The following is a 23509-nucleotide window of genomic DNA, read 5'->3' on the forward strand; positions in this document are numbered from 1 at the left end:
TCCACTATATGTTTGTAGTTATATAGTTATATATCAGAGGAGAAATCTAATTTGTAGTAAACAGCCTTAAAACAGAACACAAATTATACACTTACAATTACTATTGCTAACCTCATACCTTACCCTGAATTTCGAACATTATACCCCTAAATGTCGTTATGTCGTTAGTATAAACAATTCTATTAAAACGACCAGGGAGTAGGTCTGAAAGTTGTATTATACCAATAAATAGCTCTGCTGCTTTCAGCCTCTGTTGATCGAGAAGTAATACATTGAAGATATGTTTGGGGAATAGCGTAGTCCGATTTAATAATTCTCTTGACAACATGACTGAGCGTAAATTGATATTATATTAAATATTGCTTAGACACTTTTGCAATAATGTATTGATATGATTCCTATGTTTTTGGGCCCGTAAAACAAGTTTTATAAGCGTATCATTATGACAATTAAATTAACAAACATACTAGTAATAGAAAATTGAAGCATGGTATTATCGAATACAAGTTTTATATTAATTTAAGGTATGCGTTAGACGCCGTTTGCTTCTAGAAAAACAAAAATTAAGTTGTATTAGCATCAATATTTTAGAGACAAATCTAACAATTTTCAACATATATGTAAATGGATTTGCCATAGTTAAATTATAAAAAAAAAAGTTATGCAGCTCGTCCTTATTATTTTCATTACTATAGGATCTTTGACATTTATAACTCGAACATCAGATCGACCGTCTTTACAGGAAGCAGTTGAATGAAGTCGTTTCTAATTAAGGTAAATGTTAAATTTCAGCATTTTGGTCAACCGATTTGTATACCACTATCGCCCTTTCTTCCTTCTGTTAAAGTATTTATCCTGTGACTAAGTCTGGCTCAATCACGTGTCTCAAACTGCCAACAACGCACATTTTATCCAGTTTAGACTGTTGTGGTGATTTCCGTCTTGATCACAGCGTCTTTGTTGTCTGTTGAACGTGTTTCTCCAACTTTCCAAACCTATGATTTTCACCAATTAACTGTTAATGAGAAGTCCCATATTGGCAACCCTTTTTTTCAAAATAATTTTCCTTCATCCTATTGTTTTTGCCTTTTTCTAACACTTCCGCTAGTGTTTTAAGATCATCAGCAGATGCATGGTGCTGTTGGATAGTTTTTTTAGCACTTTTTTCCATGCACAGTGTTGTTTAAATTGATGATTCTCTCGCCGTAAAGGATTTTCCACGAGATGAATTTGCATAAATTCCTTCGGTATGTAATTTTCTTTGCGACGTCACTTGTTATCTGTGAAAAAAGGCTTAATTGAAGTGTGATTTTATAAGAGGCAAGTGTGTGCTTATATATTGTCAGTTATGTATGTGTAACGATGAACTAGAAATGTTCAAGTTATATGAATAAACTTTCTGTTCTGTTCTGTTCTGTTCTGTTAAAAACTCGTGTGCTAGATTGTGTAATCATCGCTATTAATTTTTTAACTTAGCGTCTTCAATATCTTAAAAATATCATACTGTAATGGTTTGGCAAATTAAATGTCACGTAATTAAAGTATATATCTTGTTCTCAATAATGCATGCCCTGTGTTTACGTCAGTGTGGCCGTAGACTAATAGGTTTGTTGACAGTAGATGCACGCTCGGAACTGGCTTCAGTTCGCTTTAATTATAGATCGTGACCAGATTACATGATAAATTGATGTTTGTTTTCGTGTATGTGCACTTGCCAGATGGTAAATACGCCAGTATATGCAAGTTCAACGAGGTAGTCTGATCCATCAAGTTGACATGTTTATGTAACGATACATGTATATAAGCAATGCTTCTTTGGACACGAAAACAATAAGGATTTAACCCACAGGAGGGACGCTAGGGGTTTATCATCAGGACCCCAAGTGGGGTGGAGTCCTGTGTGGGTGGATTTACACGGATTTTGTAATATCTTTGAAACGTTATTAGTTACTTGGAGAATTACATGGACTTGGAAATATTGCATTAAAAAATAATTTAAAGAATTATATGGACCTGGAAACATTATGTTAACAACTGAATAAAGAGCAAAGAACTAGTCATCGAGTTTATTTATGTTTGTGTTATTATGGTACATAAACGTAAGGACTTAACCCTGTAATGATCTTCAACTTTATCGGGCTCGATTGTTTCGGTTGATGATGTACTTCAAGTTATGTGTAAGGACTTTATGATCGTTGTATATAAATATTATATGTTTCATAACTTTTTTCTGGTGCACCTGAAGTTTCACTTTATGCTTACAATATTACACTCAAGGTTGAATCAGCCGTATATTTATACTAACTCATTTGTATATAAATTTCACGCGTGTTAAATTTCATATGACAAATCAGCAATTTCTAATGTATGTAAATATACCAAAGACTCTTGGTTTTAAGACATACGAATAAACCGTTTAATAAATTTCATTACAGACTTTTCTGTCTGTCTGTCTGTCTGTCTGTCTGTCTGTCTGTCTGTCTGTCTGTCTGTCTGTCTGTCTGTCTGTCTGTCTGTCTGTCTGTCTGTCTGTCTGTCTGTCTGTCTGTCTGTCTGTCTGTCCTGTCTGTCTGTCTGTCTGATCTGGTCTGGTCCCGTCTGCCTGGTCCTGTCTGTTTGTCTGTCTGGTCCTGTCTGTCTGTCTGTCTGTCTGTCTATCGGTCGGTCGGTCGGTCGGTGGGTCTGTCTGTCTGTGTGTCTGTCTGTCTGTCTGTGTGTCTGTCTGTCTGTCTGTCTGTGTGTGTGTGTGTCTGTCTGTCTGTCTGTCTGTCTGTCTGTCTGTCTGTCTGTCTGTCTGTCTGTCTGTCTGTCTGTCTGTCTGTCTGTCTGTCTTCTGTCTGTCTGTCTGTCTGTCTGTCTGTCTGTCTGTCTGTCTGTCTGTCTGTCTGTCTGTCTGTCTGTCTGTCTGTCTGTCTGTCTGTCTGTCTGTCTGTCTGTCTGTCTGTATGTCTGTCTGTCTGTCTGTCTGTCTGTCTGTATGTCTGTCTGTATGTCTGCTTGTCGGTCGGTCGGTCTGTCTGTCTGCTTGTCGGTCGGTCGGTCGGTCGGTGGTATATTGTCCACAATTAAACCAGAATGGGTCGAATTCAATCGAACGTTTCAAATCTATAGAGAATTACTCAACAGTTGTATAGAATATGGGAAATAATAAAAGCTCAGGCAGTTCTATGATGTGACTTTTATCAAATAATCTGGAAATAAAGTTTGTTATCAGATCCCTAAATGAAGCTTTCGATTGTGGAAATGTATCTATAACACAAACTCAATGTATCGTAACATGTATTTTTACGGGTGATAAATCAATTCTTTGTATAAAAAAAATTAGCGCCCAATTACTCTTTAATATACTGTTGATAAAATTGCCTAGGAAGTAATAGCTTATAGATTAAAATTATTTCTGGACAAGTTATTCCATTACGACAAGACTGGTTTCATTAAAGGAATATACAAAATCGAGATATATAGTTAATATACGATACTATGCACTATTATAAAGACAATGATATCCCTGGGTTACTTCTCTTATTAGACTTGTAAAAAGCATTGGATTAATTGGCTTGGTCTTGTGTACACAATTCTCTCTCCTTCTTTAATTTCGGTCCAGACATTAAGCGTTGATTTCGTGCTTTTCATAAAGATTCTAAATCAGCTGTTTCTCAATGTGGCTACTTATCTTATTGTTTCCAAATTAAAAGGGGCTGCCGACAATAACATCCTTTCTCATATTATACTGTGATCCTCTGCGAATACGTGTTGTCTTTTGTATTGAGAGTTATAAAATAAAAGGTATAACTGTTCATGGAACTGAACATAAATTGAACCAGTTTGCGGACGATACTAATATTTTATCATTGAATCATTGAATGAAACACTTACTGTTTTACAGGATTTCGCAAATAGTTCAGGGCTTTTTTTAAATTTTGATTAAAAAAGCTGTTCGGATTGGAAAGAAGAAATATAGTTCTGATACCGTTAAATCAAACTTGAAATTAAACTAAATGCAACACAGTTTCAAAATTCTAAGAAAATAAATTTCTACGTTGTCAAGAAAACTTTATATTAATTAAAAGAAACAAAATTATGTAAACATGGAAAATATTTTTTTTAATTGAGAAAACTTCGAATTTTCAAACAAATTAGAAATATTACAACTGTGAAAACACATCGCCCGTTTGGTGCAAAAAAGGTACCATGTGACATTGAAATTAGAAGGCATTGGTACCTTGTTGCACCAATGGGGCGACATATTGTGTCAATATTCAATAACTTGTTAATAATAGTGCCTAACCCACCAAATTTCATAAAATCTTCTATTATTGAATCGTTTATTTTTATTTGGGGCGGACATAGAAAATACGACAGTTTACGACAACAGTAAAATAATACAATGCAGGTGGTCTACAAATGATCAACATGGATGTATTCATTCCAGCGTGTATACTTACTTGGTTACAAAAGATTCAGTCATTTAGAGGGTAATCGATATATATCACAAAACTGTACTAGTACGCCACTCGTGGAAATATATTTTCTATGATCACGAGTGAAAAAAAACGATCTTACACTGACATGAACAAATTTTCTGTTTTTTTTATGCCATTTTTTCAAAAAAATAATTAACAGCTGTTTCTCTTTTGCTGAAAAGTTACCCTTTCTCCCGTGGTGTGCCTCAATACATTTCAAAACACAAAATGACGTCATTAGTGTGACTAAATGACGTCATTATACCATCAAAATTCTCCAGTTAAACTCTTTTACAATATGAATAAACATTGAACAAGCATACAATAAAAAGAACATTTGTTGCATTCGGTGGAATGTCGATTTTAATTCACTCGTGATCATAGAGAATATATATAAAATTATTTATGATAATCTAAAAATAGAAAAATGAGTTCAGAACATTTGTTATTTTCACCGGTGAAAATAACAATTTGTATATTTTTACTGCTGTTATTTCACTGCAGAAATTTCATATTTTATCATTAGGTTTAAAAGAATTTTTTTTTTTTAAGCATGGTTCGATGCTGGAATTCACTGTTTTAGTGATATATTTAAGAAAAGAACCCTTGTTCCTGTTAATGAATTAAAGAGAATTTACAATTTGAACATATATTGCATTCATTATACAGGAGTGACACGAGCTATAGCTAAATTTATTTATATATATTGTATAGCTTTGCCTTCACAAAAAATCATCAAACCATTTTTGACACATTATTACAACTACTGAAAAAAGAATCTGAGCAAAAAGAGTATATATACATTCTAAATACAAATAATGAACAACTAACAGTGAAAGCGAAATGGTGTACCAAATTGAATACTATAATTAATGAAAATAAATGGAATTGAATATTTGAACTACCATTTGTTAAGAAAAATGACTTTCCAATACAGGGTGATTCACAGGATACTTGGAACAAATAGGCTTCTGAATTAAATGAAAATATCTGATGATTCATTATGTTCGTTTTGCGAACAAAGTGAGGAACATTTAGAATAGTTATTCTGGGCATGTCAAAAAATTTAAAGCAATTATAATTGACGAAATGTTACCAGGAAATCTTTTCCTTTTCATTAATAAGAAAATTTGTCTATTGGGATATTTTACAATGTCTACTAGAGCCGTAAATAATGTTGTTAAAGTTGACGCTAGTTGTACTTTATGCAACCTCTTTCAAATAATACCGTTGAGTTGTATGGTATATATATCTTTAAATGTGTTGCACATGCATTGTTTTCAACTCTTATTGTTGCAGATTTTATAACTTGTTCAAACTAGTATGTATACCCTACCGTTACTTAAATGAAAATGTATTTCTATCCCTTTTTATCTGTTACTGCAATTAATACATACCTTGATTGTGTTTACATACAGGAAATGTCTTCTTACTTTTTTTCTTGCTATTTTCATAATTGAATTACAAGTGACCGAAGTCGTACTTAAAATTAACTTTTTATTATTATTTTATATTTGTAGCTTATGCAACTTTTCCATCGCTGGTTGCATTATAATATTGTTCTATATGTTTTTCTATATATTAACGTATATGTATATGCAGGATTTAAATTAAATCTGTTTGCAATGGTTTTTAGTCATTTCATAAAATCGTCTAATTCTAACACGTTAGCCGATTATTGCTGACATGTCTCCAAATAGCTATTTGACTCATGTGGATGCTGTGCTTGTGTTTATTTTTATTTGTAACTTGGAACAACATGATATTCAGAATAATCTTTGTGTAATTCACTGTATGAAACATTTCGATCTGTATTGGTTCTAAACCAATCAAACAACGAAGACTGTTTCATTCCTAGAGGATTGGTCTAATACGAACAGGGCATCTACGATACATTAGTAAAGGTATGTTGCATATAAAAGGAAATTTAAGTGTACTTGATGTCTGTAGTCGCTAATAAATTTGTATAAAGACGACTACAATAATCGTCTTTTCTGGCTTCATTACATTCGTATTGTTTGCACGTGGCCGCAGATAAATCAGAAATGAATTGGAAATGTTGATAATGACATTCTGAAACATAATGTAAACGATCTGATAGTGATGGTAATGTATGCAATCTATCCCATCAGAATTGGTCCATTATGGGTAAGTTACTAATTTATGAACTGATACATCTGCAGTCATAAAAGCAGGCATAAACATATAGAATTTTATGGTTGAAACACCAGAAGAAGCTGTACGATGCTTTGCGAGATTAAACATAACTCAAATAACATACAGTTTTCGAAATGACTTTTTTTTCACATTTAATTCCATCATCACATTTTTAACAAAAAGTTAGAAACGAACTTTATGAAATGTATCCGTGATTATGTAAATGTTCCCGTGATTATGTATCTGAAATGCCGTAGGAAGCCCAACAGCACATTAACCGCAAAAACGCGAATCTGAAGAACATAATCGCCTTTCATATGAGCAATACTGTCTGAGATAAATTGAGATCAATTGAAAGACATGACAAATCGAACAAAATGTAATTTCTATAAATAGCAACATGACAATGCGGGATAAACTCGGCTAGGCTAACTGCATTTAACTTTTCTTGCCCTGAGCATCAACCCATAGCTGAATAGGGTTTATTTATTTGGTTTTCTAGTCGTCCTATTATATGTTTTACAGATACAAAAAGATTAACATAAATTACTTTTATGCTATTTTATCTGAGAAAGTGTTAAGACTTTATTTAGCTTTTTTACTATTTAATAAATTTGAGCCTAAAAGAAAAATATTTGTGCATAGCGTATATACCTTTCAAAAAGTTCGCGTTGTTTGTACAGTACGTCACTTTCAAGTTTGTTTTGCTTTTAAAACATATGATTTTACAATATTATTTTTTTATGTTTATATTGCCGATCAGTTTTTATATTTTCAAATGTAATACTATTTTGATTAACTAATTTGAGAATTATTATTTTATTTCAACTGCCATATATATGATTGTTAATTTAATCTTAATCGCAAGGAAAGCCATCTTTATGCTACTTAATAACATGCAATTATTAAAAAATATCAACGCACACAATCGGAACATGCATTATAAACGGTACACGCCATAATATAACTATACAATTTCATATAAATGTGTGTCGCTTCTTTTTACGAAACCCTGTGTCTTTAACATTCATATTACAGAGAAATAAGTGTTAAAATAAATACCAACGTCTTGGCATCAAGTTCAAATGTATGTTTATGCATATTTGTTGATGATAAAATATATGAATGCAAAGTGCAAAATGCTTTTTTGTTAGACGTTTAAATAAGAGCGATTGAGTGAATTTTTACTTAATATAAATATATTTGGTTATTAAATCGCCAACGATTGATTAACATACTCTTACCTGATTACTACGATCTCAAAACGAACTATGAACGGATTATAAACACAATTTTAAAATACTGTGTTCGTTACCTTGGATACCAAAATTGTTAAATTAATTATAAATGATTTGATTTTGAATAGAACACAATAACGTCTTTATAGTTGTATTGCAAAAAATCAAGGACAAAACCCACTACTCTAATTATACGACTGCATTTTTAAATTAGGCAAAGCACAACTTAGGGTGTTGTTTAACTAACGTAATTACATTATGTATGGTCAACAAGTATTTACCGGAATAATAATCATCTATGGACCAAATACATAAGCGTTTAATTCCTATCAGTTTGAATATGTTGACCCTTTTCTCATGTTCAATACTCAGCGACGGAATCATTTCAAAAAATGGTTTTGTTGAAATATCTATTTCATATGACTAGGTATACTTATAGAAGAGATATCACTTTAAAGATAACGAATATGAGCATAACATCACTTGTGAGACGAGAGCTATATTTGATCAGCCTCGTTGTATATAAGATGACGTCAAGTAGAAGATATTCAATGGCACAATTTTATTTCCGAGTCAATCTGTTAGTGCTAGTACATCATTGGATGCCATCATGTACGACATATATTGCATGTTGTCTAAGAAATGATCAAGTCACACCATATCCCTTTTCTCGAAAAGTTCGCACTGCATGCCTATGTTATACTTGGTATTGTGTTCGGAGTGAGCAATGTGAAAATTTGACATTTTGAAAATTTGACATATTTTCGCATACTTAAAAACGGGAACCAATAAAAAAATGTTCGCTCGAGCACAACAAATAAGCTGTGGTAATTTGATTCGATGATGACAAAAATAACGAATGGAGTGCTTCATGTAGTAAACAGATTTATGGAGCATGTTGCTTTTTACGTAGCTTTCTGTGCGTATTTTATTAACTGCTCCTCAATTAATTATTTCTCGAGACAGTCGTTTCTGTTCTTATATCAAATGAAGATCATGTTACGTTGCCGATACTCTGTTTATCATCAGCAAAACTCGTTTGCAAGTTTGATCTTATTCAAATCACTGGCTACTGTCATGTAGCAAAGAATAACTACGCATTACAAAAATTTGCTTCTAGTATACTGCGTTTGCAATTTTGGACTTGGTCAAGACGAAAACCAGAAACTCTCACGCAATATATATAATGTTCTATTTGACATACAAACAGAACGTGTCGTTTGTATTTTATGGTAATTGCACACCTTAATACACACGATATTGGGATGACTGATTACTTCGTGACTAAAATTTAAAGCATATCCACTTATGTATATTTAAAGAAAGTGAAAGTATATTTAGGTATATACATACCATGTTTTGTGTATGAAAGATAGTGCTTACACTTATTATTGTATTGTGAGAATGAAGGTTGGTCGCATCGAAAAACTTAAACACGGTATCATTTTGGTCGGCAGATTATCATTGTTAAGTAGTTTCGTGATATATGTTGATGCACTAGTACATCGCAAGCTTAAGAAGCATGTTATTTTCATGAAGTCGTATATCCTCGTCGAGTGCACTGGACAATAACTCATATTAGGTTTTGTTTAAACTCGTATTTCAATCGCCAATGTTTTGTATTGTGTTTTCCTTTAACGCCCTAAACAAAATGGTTGAATGACATTTTATTTGGTACTTAAATAACAGTTATTTAACTAATATTAAGCAGCTGTTAGTATGCTTTTATGTTTATTACATGATTTATTGGTACACTTACATAGAAACAGACGCGAACGAAATTAAATGATAGTGTTGATTTTATACCTAGACAGAAAGATAAAAAAAAACATTGATACATTATTAGCATGGCACATTGTCAAAAAAAATCAATGAGAGTTTACATTAATAATATTGCCATTTAGAAAACAGAACGCTATTTTTGTTTCTGCAATGTCAGTGAATTTAAATGATGCCAGTTTAATTATGCACATGTTAGCTATTGAAATTAAACAATATGTTCGCGTGACACAAACAACGTGCGAGGTCAAAATAATAACCGTCTTACAATGATAAAAAATCTCCTCTTTAGGGATTGGTTTGACTAGTTATTTTTATCGAACCAGTTATAATATTTCCAAATTTACATTAAACCATAATGTGTGTAACTTAATCTTATTTAGTATAGATGCTTATTACAAGCGAGGCACAGGTAACCGGCTTTAACAGTGGTGGGAAATACTGTAGAGAACACTTATGTGTTATTTCTTGATTTGTTTTAGGATTACATTAGTTGATGTTTCTTTCGTTATGAAAGAAACATGTGTGATGTGTGTATTCATGCGTTTCGCGGACTACATTATCTTTTTTATTCAATGCAACATCAAAGTGATGGTGACTGGCTGACACTGAAACAGAGATATTGTCTAATTGTTCATGTAGAGTTGCAAACAATGAAATAAGAGATTTTCAGATCTGGTATAAACATTTTGTCCGTCAAAAACGTTTAATTTAAGTTAACTGTACGCATGAATGTTTTAATATTAACACAACGTGAATTAGTTTTGTGTTATCAATAATCTGCATAATAACAGTTTCGTTATAACTCATATAACTTATTTAATGAATTTGCATCAAACCGAACCCCCCACTTATATGTGTAATCTTGTTTAATATTTTGAAAAATGAAAATTAAATACGAAATAATAATTTAAAAACGATATACATTAAAATACGTTGTGATGTTTTTTGAGAAATAAGTTATATTGAACGATGTCTCAGTAAACAAAAGCAATTAAAAAAAGTAAAAACAAATCCACGTAGCTGCATCAGTACCGTCTAGCAATGCAATCTATTAACAGGAACTGAAAATGATTATTTTCTGCTCTCATTTTCCTCTAGAAATTGGATTGGAAAAATATGACATAATTCTATGGTAATATGCGTTAAAAGGTTATTCATAGAATGTGTAATTTATATTTCAAGCACCCATACAAACTATCAATTTATCAAGTATACCAATAGAAGATTTTGAGCTGTATATTCATGCAAGTTGAACTACGCAAATGTAAGTTATATACATTGACAGTTTCTTACGCAAAAATCAAACTATTAACCGTCGTTCGGTATCATGAAGTAATAATTCTTAATCCGAAACCACATATCTTTAAATGAAACTATACACGAAAGCTTTTAGAATAGCTCCGCACTAATAAAACAACGGCTCGGGAAGCATAGTCGTTCTTAATTTTAAGCCGGTCGTGGTTTATTACACAACGCCAGGACAGTAACTTCTTATACTCTATATCGTCAGGACATAATGATTAATACGGTGGCATAAAGGTGACTTTATGTCCTCTATATATATGTGTTTTAACTTGTTATATACTGCATCGCTCGTTGTTCATTGCACTCCTCTTTAAATGAGTTGTGCACTCCTCTTTTTTTCCGTCTCGTTCCCTCTTTTAAGAAAGTCGTTCCCACGTCATAGCTAACTCGTACCAGCGAGTTAGTAAGTCGTCCCCTCGAGTTACTATGTCGTCGGAACGAGTTCAAAAACAGGAGTGGATGTCACATCCATGCCACCGTAATTCACTATAAAGTATTGTATGTAGAATACATAATTGCCTGTGTCTGTAAGAATTTAAAGTCACGAGAAGTTGTATATTACCCTGGGTTCTTAAGAATGGACTTAGGCAGCGATGAGATGTCGAACAGGAACGGTAAATCGATCTGTCGGTTATATGTTGAAGACTATGTATCAAAAAGGTTGACCAGATACGACTCGATTTATATTGTAATAGAGGCTATAGGTTAACAGAGGCACGCTGTACGGATAGTACCGTGGTATTCCTATTGTAACATTTGGTATGGGGTTAGCTTCTTAAATATGAAACATGTTTTGAAACGGCTGTAAATACGGTCGGCGAGCGAATCCGAAATTCATAACCGACCAAACGCTTTTCGAATGAACGTGCGGAATTAACAGATTTTTTTTTTAATTTAGCGAGTTTCTTCATAGTCTTATACTTATATTGGACTGAGCAACTTTTCTTTTATATCGCAGTTATTTCTTGTTCCGACAGTGAACGTTATTTGGTGTTGTTGTTGTATATGCATATTCTATGTGCGTATACAGAAACAAGGTTATTATGTAAACATGTTTAGCCCGTTTAAACTCTAAATATAAAATTAAATTGCAAAATAATAATAAGAGCTACGCAAATAGATTGAAAACACGGAACTAAATACATCGTCAAAATTGTTGTACCGAACCACGCGACACGATTACACGTCTTTATTTTTTTAAATAAACTACGATTATGGTAGCGTATTGTTAAACTGAAGGTTGACAATAAAACGTTTCTGCCAAAAAAGTTAGTTTCATGAATAAGGCAGATTTTTAAATAGGCATACAATAAAATCGTTGCTTGGACACAAAAAAGGAAACCACGAAGATCACGAACACCTGGTGCCAACCATACATGCACAATATCGTTTTAAATCGTAATATTGCGTTGTTGTTGTTTTTTTCACACTAAACTCAAATGCTCACAATATCGATCCACGTATTTAGTTAAATACTTACTTATAATAAATCATATTCATATGTTTCCATTAATCAAGAAGAATATACGATACAATACATTGTTTAAAGTAAAGCGGAGAATTATTTAATACATATATACGAAACGCTTTACTTCGGTGCAAAAACCATTACCTATGCATCTTGCATAATGTGGTTCGCGTATCTGAAGACCGTTTATACACAGTATACTCAATTTTACCATACAAATTAACTGTAACGTACAATAACCAGTTCCATTTCCTTGTTAATGAACATTAAGCTATACAAATGAGCCGCGTTCTGAGAAAACTGGATTTAATGCATGTGCGTAAAGTGTCGTCCCAGATTAGCCTTGCAGTCCGCACATTTACAAGCTAATCTGGGACGACACTTTCCGCTGTTATGGTATTTTTAGTTTCAATGAAGTCCCTCCTTACCGAAAATCAAGATAAGGCGGAAAGTGTCGTCCCTGATTAGCCTGTGCGGACTGCACAGGCTAATCTGGGACGACACTTTACGCACATGCATTTAGCCCAGTTCTCTCAGAACGCGGCTCAAATAATGTACCATCTTCACATTCACACCCTAACTGATTTCTAAAAAAGTGTGATTTCAAATTTAACTGTAGTGTTTTAGTACTCTCAGATATATTAACAAACAATATTTCGCGTTAAATTGTTATGCATGAGTTGTTCTATAGTGGAATAATGAGTTGTTCTATAGTGGAATAATGACCCATGAGAAAAATAATACTAAACGGATATCATATATTTACAATGCAACAATTGTGTAGTTTTGTGCGTAAACAAAGGTCAGCCCGAGGATTTTTACGTGCTCAAACACTAATGTTCAATTTATACAATTTAGAAGCCTGGTCAAATTTTTATCGGATTACGTGTCCATTTGTTATAGTAATGTCATGGGAAGATGCTCTGTCACGCACGATTATGTGTAATTTAGTCTTAAGATCAATGCTAACTAGAAGCGTAGAAAAGTTGTGAACATTTAAAATCCTGTTTAAATGTTTGTAATCGACGCATGGTTTAAGGGGAATTAAACGATATCATTGATGCAGCATCAAAGGCACTTTTAAATTCAGTGTGAATTGTTGTTGTTTTTTTTTAATTTTGAATATATACCTTATTGACAAATAACAATATATTAACAATATATACAAGTACTTATTGTGTGCATACATAAATCAATTGCTCCTTTTATGCTGCACAATAAAAAAAAATTGAAAAGAAACTTTATCCTCCTCGTGCCAATAGCTTCATCATTTAGATCGCGCTTATTTAAATCATCATTTAGTATGGTAATAATTGGAAGCCTTATTTGGAATTTGTTTTCCTTTACCAGGTACAATACAACCGAAAATGAATAAAGTATCACAGGTGAATTTCCGTTTGTATGTATCATTGTCGGTGATTTGAAGAACATGATTCATTAATGAAAGTAAAAAACAACACCGACAACTAATCGGTCGTTTTATTCTGTTAGTTTGAACGATCACTTTCAATGCATCAAAATATTCTCAATAAGCGATGAATCGCATGGGGCCAACAGAGAGGACCATGGCTCTAAGAAAATAACTCATACCTCTTTTGCTCCCTCAACTAGAATGCCAACTGCTTTACTTTGGCCAGCATTTTTACTGCATCACACTACCTGAGGTCACACCTGTCTACATTTATAGATTCAACACAATTGTTTAATATCGTGGACGGGTGTTTATCTGTACATGTTAATTCATATCTTTCAAAATAAAAATAAACATGAATTAACAATATCATCTGCTCATGAACAGATATAACAAAATCCATTAGAGTTCGTCCCGTGCAACGTAATTATGCTGCTGTTTATGTACTTCGTGACAGTAATATAATCTAGTATATTGAATACCACACAATTATATTGAAGGATTATTCGTTAACGGTTTAAAGGGACTGTCAACTATTAAAATATCACGACTGGTATATTACATAACTAGAAAAAAGTTGTTAAGTTTTCATGTGTTCAGTATATTCGGTAATAAATGTTACTGGGTATGTCTACCAGGTAACTACCAGATTAACTATAAATCACGCAAGTAGATTGATCATTATCGTCACGTGGTAAACCCAGGAATGCAAATTGTGCATGCGTAGTGAATTGTATATATTTTATATATAAAATGATCAATCTACTTGCGTTATTTATAGTGTGTATATCATTATGTCACCTATTTTCACGATGTACTTTCGATTTCACATCGCGAAATCGTATTACCGAATACTGAAAATATTAACTTTTTTCAAGTAATGTAATATACCAGTCGTGATATGTTAATCAATATAAACTATAATTATAAAAAAATACTGGTAGTTTAAAACTTTTATTTTTTCGTCAATCACGGTTGACAGTCCCTTTAAGAACATCTTTTGTTCTTGAAATTATTGACCCTAATGGCCGAGTATGTGGAAGCTTTCCTTTTTCATGTTTGGATGGGAATCGTTGGTGATGGATCGTTTAGTCTCATTGTGATCTTGGGAGTATTCTGAAATTGTCTTATATACCAAAGGTCGGAAAATACATTTATAGTTTGTGTTGTAATGTTTCGAAGCATTAACTAATGTTTACATTTGGTTAATTAAGAATAATGTACAGTTGTATTGCTATGTATGTTCGTGATTTAAATACTCGGTGAGAGTAAGACTAAGCAAGAACATGCAATTTAATGATGTCGGTGGTGTTGTCCTTCTACAAAACTAATACATGATCCAATTATGTTTCTGCAGCATATACTTATCTCACGTAAAAACATACATAAAAGAAAAGCTTGATACATAGTCTCTAACATATAACAGATTAGACAATCAACATCAAGTGTAGCTTATATAAATCCTACATTTGTATGTCCCCCAGTCTAAACTATGGGACATATTATTTTTGCCCTGTCTGTTTGTTGGTTTGTTTGCGTCAAACTTTAACAGTTGGCCATAACTTTTGCAATATTGAAGATAGCAACTTGATATTTGGCATGCATGTGTATCTCATGAAGCTTCACATTTTGAATAGTGCAATGTTAAGGTCATCATTCAAGGTCAAAGGTCAAATATATGGGGGATATAGTGTTTCACAAACACATCGTTTTGTTTTGTTTTCGTTTGTTTTTGTTTTGTTTGCAATTTCAATTAAATAGCTACAGATTTTATTATGCTCTTGATAGCTGTTAACATTTTACAAAAGGGTCGCATTTCGCAAACAGCGGACATATTCTGCATGTTAAAAGCCGTTCAGCGATAAATTAGTCATAACAAATGAAAGTATGTGTTCTTTGTCATTTTGAACGACGGCAAATAACAGATGGAAAATTTTTCATTAACACAATGCTGTCCAGCAACTTCGTATAAAGATTATTTATTTTTACAATCGAGATAATAACATACTTATTTTGATGGAATATGATGTGTGTTTTCAATTATGGAGATGTATAGATACGCTTGTAAATATACTCATGTCAATGATATAGCTACACACATTTTTATCAACAACATTATACTTTGCCAGCACCAATATGTTCGGTTGGCCTAATTGTTTAAATGATTTAAACTGATTAAACAAAATAATTTGTTGGGCACTGTCACTCTACCCTTGCTTAGGGTTATGCCTTTGGTATTATACTTTCTACTAAGAATATACAAAACTGTCTAGTGAATTACAGTGCATCTTTGTAAAACACCTTTTAGTAAGATGACTTTCCATGCAAATAAAGTGTGTGTATTTTGTTGCTTACTATCAAATATATGTCTAGCAAAAATAACTTAAATATTATTTTTTAAATCTTTATTTTTATTTTTTTAATATAACATGCTTGTTCATATTTTCTGACGTACGGAAATCGAAAAGAATAGTTTTTTGAACTAGAAAAAATATTATTCTTTTACATTTAAAAATACCATTATTTTAATTGTCCTAGATTTTCATTTTTCAAGGTTTGTGTTCAAATAACAGTATTTGACGTTTAACCGACAAAGGGGAACGATATGAACTTCCCGTTTTCTTTACCTTATCAACATATGCGAAAGTAAGCATGTCAAACGGCTGTAAAGTTTCACCGAGTACTAAAGGGTTTAAAGTTGCTGATTAAAAATACTTATAAGTTATACAAACAAAATATAAAGCTTTTTTTCAATTTTAATTAAAAGTGTGGCCTTATGTTAAAAAAGAACACGTCTTATTTAATTTAATCATTTTGCTGTTTTTTAACTTGTTAAACAATTGTGAATGTCAAAATGATAAAAATTAACTGAATTATGAATAACAGGTATTTTTTCTGGTTTGCATAAACGAAGACCGAGGTCAAGTAAAATCTTGTGAGGTCCGGAAAATTTCAAAAGTTGCCGGACCTAATGTCTGTTTAGATTGTTTTTGTCTTTTTCATCGGTTTTGCTATTCTTTAACAACATAATATCAGTGTCTTAACTTATTTCATCGTTTGAAGTTTGAAACAAATTGTAAGTTTAACAAAGCTTGATGTATCTTATGTGTATACTATTCAAAGTTAAAGTTCAGTTTTTATGGGCGTGGTTAGTCAACTATAAACATTGAAAAACTTCAACGATTACAGCATGAGAGGACTCATTTCATGACTAGTACGAAATAGGCAAACAGGCAGAAACAAGACAAAACACCAGACACAGACCTCCAACAGACCTGAAAACAATAATTACAAAATGAACGGTTAATGCAGAGCATATGGCGTTGAAACCGGTTGCATATTGTTGATTACTAATAATGGTTATGTAACAATACAAATATATAAAGCTAGTTAAAATGTTATACATACATATAACATATGTAATTTATCAATAAGTATATCTTTAATTGTATTCGTGAATTGTCTTAGTACGTAGGAATTGTCTTTATCCTGTTTTAGAAACTAACTTGAAAAGGGGGAATCACTTTTGAAACTTTGCGATGATACAATACGAATGCAAAACTTCATATGATAAAACATCCCGTGCACTATTAAATACGATAGAAAGAAAGTACGGTTAATTTATATTCTGTAATTATTGAATCATCGTTGCGTCAACGTAATTTTGGGTCAATAACGTCAACGTCATTTTGGGTCAATAACCCACGTCGCCTATCATTCTTAATGCACGATGCCAAGTATCCTTTCTAAATAAGCCTGCGTTGACGTAACTAATTATTCAATCCAGACGGCAGTCGAATAACAGCTTTAGACCTTTAAAACAATGGATTTATCAATGTCATCCATAATGTACCAAGAAAATCCATCGGTAAATCCATGTATGGCATTTGATGACGTCGCTCATATGCATGACCTTCTAAACGTATTCAGTGGCATATAATTATTTTCGCTATCGTATCACAAATTCGTTATACATTCTAACATCACGTTAACCACTTTTGTGTAAGGCGATGGATGCTGAAAATGAGAACCAAGTAATTGCCTTGTGCTCTAACAGAAAATGAGCTGAAATTAAGATGAATCGGTCTTATAGAAGTCAAGATAAAGGGAATTCGAGCACTGATTACGTTTTGTAGCCTACGCTGTTTTTATTAGTTTTACAATTGCATTTTCTTAGACAAAAATCATTTACTGAAATCAGAATCAAAACTCATTACTGATTTGATTTATTTTGGAAGGGTGCTTACAATTTGTCCAAGAATATGTATTATTATAATTGCCTAATTAAAACAATTCGAAATAAAATAGAAAATACATACAACACTTAATAGAAAAATCAAATCAGCGAAGTGTAAATAAAATAAATAACAGTATAATTTATAAACACTGAATAAAACTTACAGTCGAAGATGAAAATATATAGGATATTTGCTCATGTCAGTGTAAGATCGTTTGTTATTTCACGAGTGATCATAGAAAATATATTTTCACGAGTGGCGCAGCCACGAGTGAAAAAATATTATTTTTCTATGATGACGAGTGAAATAACAAACGATCTTATTCTGACATGAACACATTTTCTGTTTCTTTTATGCTCCTTTTTCTAGAAATTTTTAACAGCTGTTCCCTTTCGCTGAAAAGTTACCCTTTCTACCCGTGGAGTGCCTTAATACATTTCAAAACACAAAATGACGTCATTAGTGTGACGAAATGACGTCATTATACCAGCCGAATTCTCCAGTTAAACTCTTTTACAATGTAAATAAACGGTGAAAAAAGCATAAAATAAAAACAAAAAATGTTGGATTCGCTGGAATGTCGATTTTAATTCACTCGTGATCATAGAAAATATATAAAAATTATTTATGATCATCTAAAAATAGAAATAGCAGTTCCGAAAATTTGTTCTTTTCACCGGTGAAAAGAACAATTTGTTTATTTTCTTTCACTGCTGTTATTTCATTGCATAAATGTCATTTTTTATCATTAGGTATAAAAGAAATTCACATCTGTATATTACTGACATCATAAAGGTGTTAATTGCTTCAGTGTTAGATTTGTCTTAACTTATCATGCTTTTGCTGGCGGAATATTTAGCGGGAACACATTTTTGGATTGCACTTATGTTTCTTCTAGATTCGTTCATTTGAAAAAGGCATCTCATATCAGAGTAAATATCATGAATATACTTTTTGTAATCTTGTATAATGTGTACTTTTCTTCAAGAATATCTGATCTATATTGGAATACTGATTAAATATCCAGTTAATACCAATTTGCTTAATGTTAGTGTCATTCCGTGCAGAGCTCCTGATAAGATGCGTATGTGCGTATTTACGCATTGAAAAATAAAAAGAACGCTTTACAAATCGGCCAAGTGCGTAACGTTACGCATTACAAATCTGGGAACACTGTTTTAATCGATTAAACAGCGTAATCGGTTTAACCAATTATCCAGATGAGTGTTTTGTGTAAGTTAACCTTTGAATACAAAGTAAGTAGACCAAAAGAACCTTGTAATCTTAATGGCGGCATATCGTGTTCGAAAATGGGACCTTTCAAGCGAACAGCGGCTCTTGCAACAAGTGACTGCATATTACAAATAGTCAATAGAGATAAATCTTATGATGCTTCTAGAATTGTTAAAATAATATTAGTTTTAACATTTAAAGATGAAATTTATAAGTATATTAGATAGACCACAGGCAGTTTGACTTAATTTTCAATTGCACAAGCAGTGCCATAACTTAGTTTAATTGTGAAAGGGCGTTCATGTTCTACATGAATACTATATGCAAGAAAGAAAACACAGTTGTGAGTTGAATATTTTAAAGAAAGTCTGTTAATATCATCATTTGCAATTAATTCTGTTTGCATTTATTAATAACAAATAATAATATGTCTAGATTATTTAATTTAAACATGTCAAAATTCCTAAATACCCTTTATGGCTGACACAAAGGAGTAAATTACCCTTTAAAAATAATATCAGGGAGTAAAATACCCTTTAGACTTAATCCTTATCTGGAGCTCTGATTCCGTGTGTTTACTCTCAGGAAGACAAACAAAGTAAACATAAATATATGTAGTATTGTGAAATCGGTTTATATTTGTTCCAGAATCATCCAAAAGCAACGCGTGTGAATTCTGATTATATAAATGCATTCGATGTGTTTTCAAAGGTTTGTCGAACATGTATATTAGGGAACGGAAACAAGAGATGGGTTATGCTTGGAAATTTTTAATCGAATAATATGTTTTTTATTTGTTTAAATAATTCGAGATTTAAGCGACCTTAAAGCAACTCGTTAAAATATTTTTGTTTTTGAATTGACATAACATGTTTTGGCAACCAAACCTTTTTCATTTGAAATAATAATTCTACGATTATTACAAAAGTAAAATAAAAAGTATATAAAAACATTTTCATCCATAGTAACTAAACCCGGGTCCTTTATGAGTTTTATCAGTCATTTGAACATATCAGCTTATTTTACACATTTCAATTAAAGAAACATAGTTATTTTTCAAGCGAGTTTTTTTTTTCAGATTGACAATATGATAGCTATGTAAAACGATACATCTTCAATTTTTCTACGCATCATATATAACGAATCACATTCTCAAGGGAATTCACCATCAATTGTTGTCTGTAGAATACGTAATTGGCTGTTTCAGAAGACCGGCCCGATAATATTCTCTTACAATAACGAGTTACGAGAGGTTGTATATGTTCCCTTAGCTGTAAGCTTGAGGATGACATAAGCCAGCTATGCAATGTAACATAGGAGGGGTAAATCGATTTGTCTTGGAGCTGTATGAGACGTGATTCTTGTTTGCCATTACAACTTTTCCCACGTAATGATTCGATTGGTTAATAATGAGGTAACTTGTGTGTGTGTGTGAGGAGAAAAATTATTAACTAGAAGCTATAATGTTTAAGCTTTAAAACTTAACATGTATGTGTTTTATGATTTCGTTGCCGCACGAATCATATCTTAACACATATGCAACAATATAATATATGTTCCAAATACGTTAACCATACCGAATGCTTTTTTATATAGTATTTTCTTTCACGAGGGGGATATGCTTGTTGTTAATCAAAATTAGTGTTGGCTATGTCTCCGATTCTTCTACTTACTTGACTACTTACAACGGAAATATAAAACACACAATTTGATAACAAATATACCAATTTTATTGCGTAATGAGAAATTAATATTCAAATAACAATGTTTGTATAAATAATACCAAAATAATAATTTGATCAGTGTAAATAATTTGTCTTATTAATGCTGTTTTTTACATAAATAAACTGTATTCATGTACAATTTGAAATAAAATGTAAATAACGTTTTAATTTACACAGCTTTGTAACAAAAAGCTCAAGCTGAACAAAATATATGTATAAATCTATAACAAATATCTTACAAATACACTATACTTCGTTGAACAAAACAGGGCAATTTGCGAAAAGCAATTCTAAAGTCTTTGTTAAAGAATGTGTAAATAAATGGATTACAAGCAGAATTAAAATATCCTAACCATACGACCAGCTTTAATAGCAATGGCGGAATAGGGCATGTTACACATAAAACTCTCACCAATGTAATTACAAAGAACGGAAGCCAGCAAATGACAAAACAGCCCATGACAATTCCGAGGGTCTTAGCAGCGCGCTTTTCTTGCGAAATTGCAATTTTCCTACTTTTCCTCGAATTACGCCGTCGAAATGTGGACGACTTTAACTTCCTGCTTGACTTTGGTCTAACACCTTGTCCGTCGTCGCTCATTTCGTCATGAGTATCATCGGTGTCAACTGTCCCAGTTCTGCGCATTGTTCTAAGTACCATCGGACCGACCTGTACCTCCTCGAGGTCCTCAAGCTGCTCTAAATGAGCCGCTGAGGCTATTTCGTGTATCACCTCTTGCTGTAGACTGCTCTGACGAGCGCTTGAAAGGCGGGCACCTCTCACGGGACCCAACTTTCTCGGAAAGCTTTCTGAGCTGAAACTCCGCCCACTTTCGGTTGAAGAACTCATACTACGATCTCTTGGTTCAATGTTAATGCTTGGCCTATCCTTAGGTTCCAGAAACGAGCGATCTCGGTCGCGTGGTTCCGTGCTAATGCTGCTACTCCTGTCGCTACTCTCTGAAAATGAAGTTGTAGCCGTGTTTGAAGAATCAGTGGAAGAATAAAACGTTGAGTTGAAACTAGACATGGTAGCGTTTGAAAGAATTCGGGCTGATCGTTGACGCATTTGGTAGATGGCCAAAAGTTCTGGCTCAATACTTTCCCTTCTGGTTATATCCTCTTCGGGTATTGAGTCCTGTTTGACTAATTTACTTTGGACTTGTTCGCCATTGTTCGTTTGTGTTGCCTGCTCCTGTGTATCAGGCAATGGAATCTCTTCCCGAGGGAGACAAGGAAGACACCATTTCCACAGGTACTTTTTATCTTTAGCGCCTTCATTCGAATCGTAATGACTGTGACCGGGATGGTGATACCATTGCGAACTACGAACACATGTGGCGCTGTAGATCTTCCAGTAAAAGTATAACATGAAAAGCAGCGGAATAAAAAAAGCAAGAAATATCGAGTAAAACGTGTAACCGATATTTGTGCTTATGTGACATTTACCATGAGGAAGACCGTATTCGTTTGAATCACGCCACCCTAGGAATCTGGGAACAGCAACGCCGCTTGAATATGTCCAAACAAAGACCATTATAAGTGCGGCACGTTTAAATGTTCGTTTACGAGAATACTTAATAGGTTGAACTATTGCGTTACATCTATCATAGGCAATGGCACACAGGTTGAGAATACTTGCTGTACAACAAATCATGTCTAAAGAAACCCATATGTCGCAGGCAGTCTCACCTAGAACCCATATGTTTGTTATATCGTAGGCTATAGCCAATGGGCTTACAACTAAACCGACAAGACAGTCACTAACGGCAAGATTTATGATGAAGATATTACCGACTTTCCTTAGACGTTTCTCACTTATGACTGCAAATATCACCAAGAAGTTTCCAATTATTGTAGCCAGTGTTATTAATATGGCCAAAACACACAGTAAATAATTCAGGAACGTCACGTTACGTCCATCGTGAAAGGCCGTTTGATTAGAGCTGACGTTTCGCCCAAAGATGGTATCCACTGCACTGCAATTATTCTCAGTAGAACAGTTATCGGATGTCTCAAGCGCAACTGAATCAATTAATAAAAAGTTTACACTCTCCATATTACGATCTTCACTTGTACTCACGTGTTCCACTGTAAAACGAAAATGTATGTTTTACCACTCTTGAAACTGATTTTCATTGACAAAATATAAATTGTACCGCTCTTACTTACGTTAAAACATATACTTTTCAGCACCAAGGATTTATGTTTAGATGAACCTAGCGTAAGTCGTATTCTTGGAAGTGTCTTATTTTTAAATTGGAGAATAATTGAAAACATTTTAGTTTGCAATATTTGATCACAAACATTGATATAGAATGTCCATCATTCTCATGGCAAAGAGCATCTTCTTCAGTGTACTTATTTTCTTATAAAGACTTCAGAAGATTATAAAATCCTATTTGCTAACTTTATCGCTACACAACAAAATCCGGTAAAGGTAAACAAATTGCATATGAACAAAAATCCTAATCCGATATATAACTATAA

General features: G+C 32.9%; 1 protein-coding gene across 1 annotated transcript; it reads right to left on the reverse strand.

The window, feature by feature from the left end:
* Nucleotides 1–20698: 20698 nt before the first annotated feature.
* On the reverse strand, nucleotides 20699–23078 carry LOC127840608 (5-hydroxytryptamine receptor 1A-alpha-like). Its single transcript, XM_052369017.1, has 2 exons — nucleotides 21444–23078; nucleotides 20699–20746 (listed from the first exon to the last, which is right to left on the reverse strand). The coding sequence occupies exons 1-2, from the start codon at nucleotides 23076–23078 to the stop codon at nucleotides 20699–20701; spliced, it is 1683 nt and encodes a 560-aa protein (XP_052224977.1).
* Between the last annotated feature and the right edge of the window lie 431 nt (nucleotides 23079–23509).

This window comes from Dreissena polymorpha, chromosome 8 (genome assembly GCF_020536995.1).
Source record: "Dreissena polymorpha isolate Duluth1 chromosome 8, UMN_Dpol_1.0, whole genome shotgun sequence".
NCBI lineage: Eukaryota > Metazoa > Mollusca > Bivalvia > Myida > Dreissenidae > Dreissena > Dreissena polymorpha.

Excerpts from the sequence above, each read along its gene's own strand:
- LOC127840608 (XM_052369017.1), bottom strand. The coding sequence starts at position 23,078 with ATGGAGAGTGTAAACTTTTTATTAATTGATTCAGTTGCGCTTGAGACA. Across the intron at positions 20,747-21,443 it reads TTTGCTGGCTTCCGTTCTTT|TTAATAATTTTTCTCCTCAC; the intron begins GTAATTACATTG and ends TATAGCTTCTAG.